Source organism: Cebus imitator, unplaced genomic scaffold, assembly GCF_001604975.1.
Source record: "Cebus imitator isolate Cc_AM_T3 unplaced genomic scaffold, Cebus_imitator-1.0 Scaffold825, whole genome shotgun sequence".
NCBI classification, from domain to species: Eukaryota; Metazoa; Chordata; class Mammalia; order Primates; family Cebidae; genus Cebus; species Cebus imitator.
This window is the reverse complement of record NW_016108140.1, coordinates 129,243-132,285: the sequence shown is the minus strand read 5'-3', so window position 1 is coordinate 132,285 and position 3,043 is coordinate 129,243. Positions and strand designations below refer to the sequence as shown.

The window sequence follows — 3,043 nt, the reverse complement described above, 5'->3', positions numbered from 1 at the left end:
ACCCCTTCCTGACACCTTACACTAAAATTAATTCCAGATCTAAACATAAGACCTAACATCATAAACACCCTAGAAGAAAACCTGGGCAAAACCATTCAGGACATAGGCATAGGCAAGGACTTCATGGCTAAAACACCAAAAGCAATGGTAACAAAGGCCAAAATAGACAAATGGGATCTAATTAAACTCCAGATCTTCTGTACAGCAAAGGAAATAATCATTAGAGTGAACCGGCAACCAACAGAATGGGAAAAAATTTTTGCAATCTACTCATCTGACAAAAGGCTAATATCCAGAATGTGCAAAGAACTAAAACATATTTATAAGAAAACAAACCCAATCAAAAGTGGGCAAAGCATATGAACAGACACTTTACAAAAGAAGACATGCATGAGCCCAACAAACATATGAAAAAATGCCCATCATCACTGGTGATTAGAGAAATGCAAATCAAAACCACATTGAGATACTATCTCACACCAGTTAGAATGGTGATTATTAAAAAACCTGGAGACAACAGATGCTGGAGAGGATGTGGAGAAATAGGAACATTTTTACACTGTTTGTGGGATTGCAAATTAGTGCAACCATTGTGGAAAACAGTGTGGCGATTCCTCAAAGACCTAGAAATAGAAATTCCATTTGACCCAGCAATCCCATTACTGGATATATACCCAAAGAATTATAAATTTTTCTGCTATAAAGACACGTGCACACTTATGTTCATTGTGGCACTGTTTACAATAGCAAAGACCTGGAACCAACCCAAAAGGCCATCAATGATAGACTGGATAAACAAAATGTGGCACATATACACCATGGAATACTATGCAGCCATAAAAAATGATGAGTTCGTGTCCTTCATAGGGACTTGGATGAATCTGAAAACCAACATTTCAGCAAACAGACACAAGAACAGAAAACCAAACACCCCATGTTATCACTCATAGGTGGGTGTTGAACAATGACAACACATGGACACAGAGAGGGGAGCATCACAGACTGCGTTCAGTTGAGGGGGAGCTAGGACAGGGACAGCAGGGGGATGGGAAGTGTGGGGAGGCATAATGAGGGGAGAAATACAAGATAGAGGAGATAGGGGGATGAAGGCAGCAAACCACCTTGCCATTTATGTAACTGAAACAATCCTGCATGATTTGCACATGTACCCCAGAACCTAAAGTGCAATACAAAATAAAACTAAAATGTTTGTAGAGCATTGGCTTAATCAGGATGGCAGTTTTACACACTAAAACCATGGAGTTATTAAGAATACATATAGGAATTCTGTAAATTTAGTTTCAGTAGTCCTATGAACTGAATATTTATTTCTTTACCAATCTGGAAAGCTTAAATACAAACTGATTTTAAATGAATAAATGCTGGAATAATTGTTGAAATGGGCAGTATGAGGCTTAATAGCAATATTTATTGCACGTTGGAGCTTGATCTTTTGGTAAAACATGAAACTAAAGAAATGTTTTACAAATTCTTGCTTTATACCCAACAATTTGTCCTAGAGTTTGAGAATATAAAGATAAAAGATACAGCTCTTTGTTTAGATGGAAAAAAATATTATCATCCAGTAATACCATGCCAAATGATGGCATAGAAGCAAAGATTCCTGGAACCAGTAAGTGTTTAAATTGAGTTTTTGAGATGATCAGAGTTAATGTGTTGAGGCAGAAGAGGGGTGTCTCCGAGGGAAAGATCAGTGAGTGGAAAGCACAGAAGAGCAAGAAGGAAGTGACTACAATTTGTTTACTTTCTATGCGTGTAAGTTTATTGGAACTTATATAGTTTCCAGTTCAGTTGAGAAATATGTAATTTTTTGAATCAAATATCATTTTTGCTTTGTATTTTACAGTGTGGCCTCACACCACTTTCACTTGCTGTATATGGACAGAAAGAGAAAATGATGAAATTTTTAATCAAGAAAAAAGCTAATTTAAAAGGAATTGATAAATTTGGAAGGTATAGTTTTTTTTTTTTTTTTTTTTGATCTCTGCATTGTAAAATGATAGCAGTCACTCAAGTCATGAACATTTATAAGATTAACTTACTGTGACATAGTGATCAGGATCAACCCGAATCAGTTAAGTAGAAAAACAATTAGACTGGGCAACATAAAGAACAGTTTTAGTGGGATTCATCTTACTACATTGACTGATGTTATTATGTGACGTTTTTGGTTATATGATTTAGCTACATGGATTTCATATTTGTCTCATGAAGTATGAACTTTAACTTTTAGTTTACTTTATGACTCGGTATCAAACTTAACTCTTTCTAGTAGTGTTTAACCTCTATGTCTTATATGCTTTTCCACTAATATACTATATTAAACGTAAATAGGAATTGATAATCATTTTGTCTTTTGAATAATTCTGCTTTAAATTGCTTTCTTTGAAGAATATTAATGTTAGCTTATCCCTGCAAGACAATTAATTGCTATTTCCACATACTGTAAGTTAATCAGCTTTTGTTTTAATTCCAGTGTATTTTGATGTTTTTGTTATTTATTTATTTATTTATTTTTGAGACAGAATCTCGCTCTGTCACCAGGCACCAGGCTGGAGTGCAGTGGTACCATCTCTGCTCACTGTAACCTCTGCCTCCCAGGTTCAAGCAATTCTCCCCCTTCAGCTTCCTGAGTAGCTGGGATTATAGGCACACCCCACCATGCCCAGCTATTTTTGTATTTCTTGGTAGAGACGGTTTCACCATGTTGGTCAGGATGGTCTCAATCTCTTTACCTTGTGATCCGCCTGCCTCGGCCTCCCAAAGTGCTGGGATTACAGGCATGAGCCACTGTGCCTGGCCTTATTTTTAATTGGTATGGAGAGAGGGAGTAGAGATAGTTTTAAGTGGGTATACTTTTCCTTTAATGAAGGCAAAGTGTAGGTGGGTGATAAGGTAAAAGAGCTAGGCTTTGGATTCACACAGACTGGGTTTAATTCCTAGCTTTCTTACTTAAAAGGTGTTTGACCTTGGCAATGTTATTTACCACCAAATATGTTGTCATATATGAAAAGGAGGAGCA

The 3,043-nt window shown here is 36.5% G+C and overlaps 1 protein-coding gene across 1 annotated transcript in view; it reads left to right on the top strand.

The window, feature by feature from the left end:
- Positions 1-3,043, top strand: part of LOC108297654 (POTE ankyrin domain family member B3-like) — an 18,164-nt gene that overhangs the window by 7,694 nt on the left and 7,427 nt on the right. Inside the window, exon 3 of the mRNA XM_017520318.2 lies at positions 1,868-1,974. Within this exon, the coding sequence (XP_017375807.2) occupies positions 1,868-1,974 (107 nt within the window). The remainder of the gene's footprint in view (positions 1-1,867; positions 1,975-3,043) is intronic.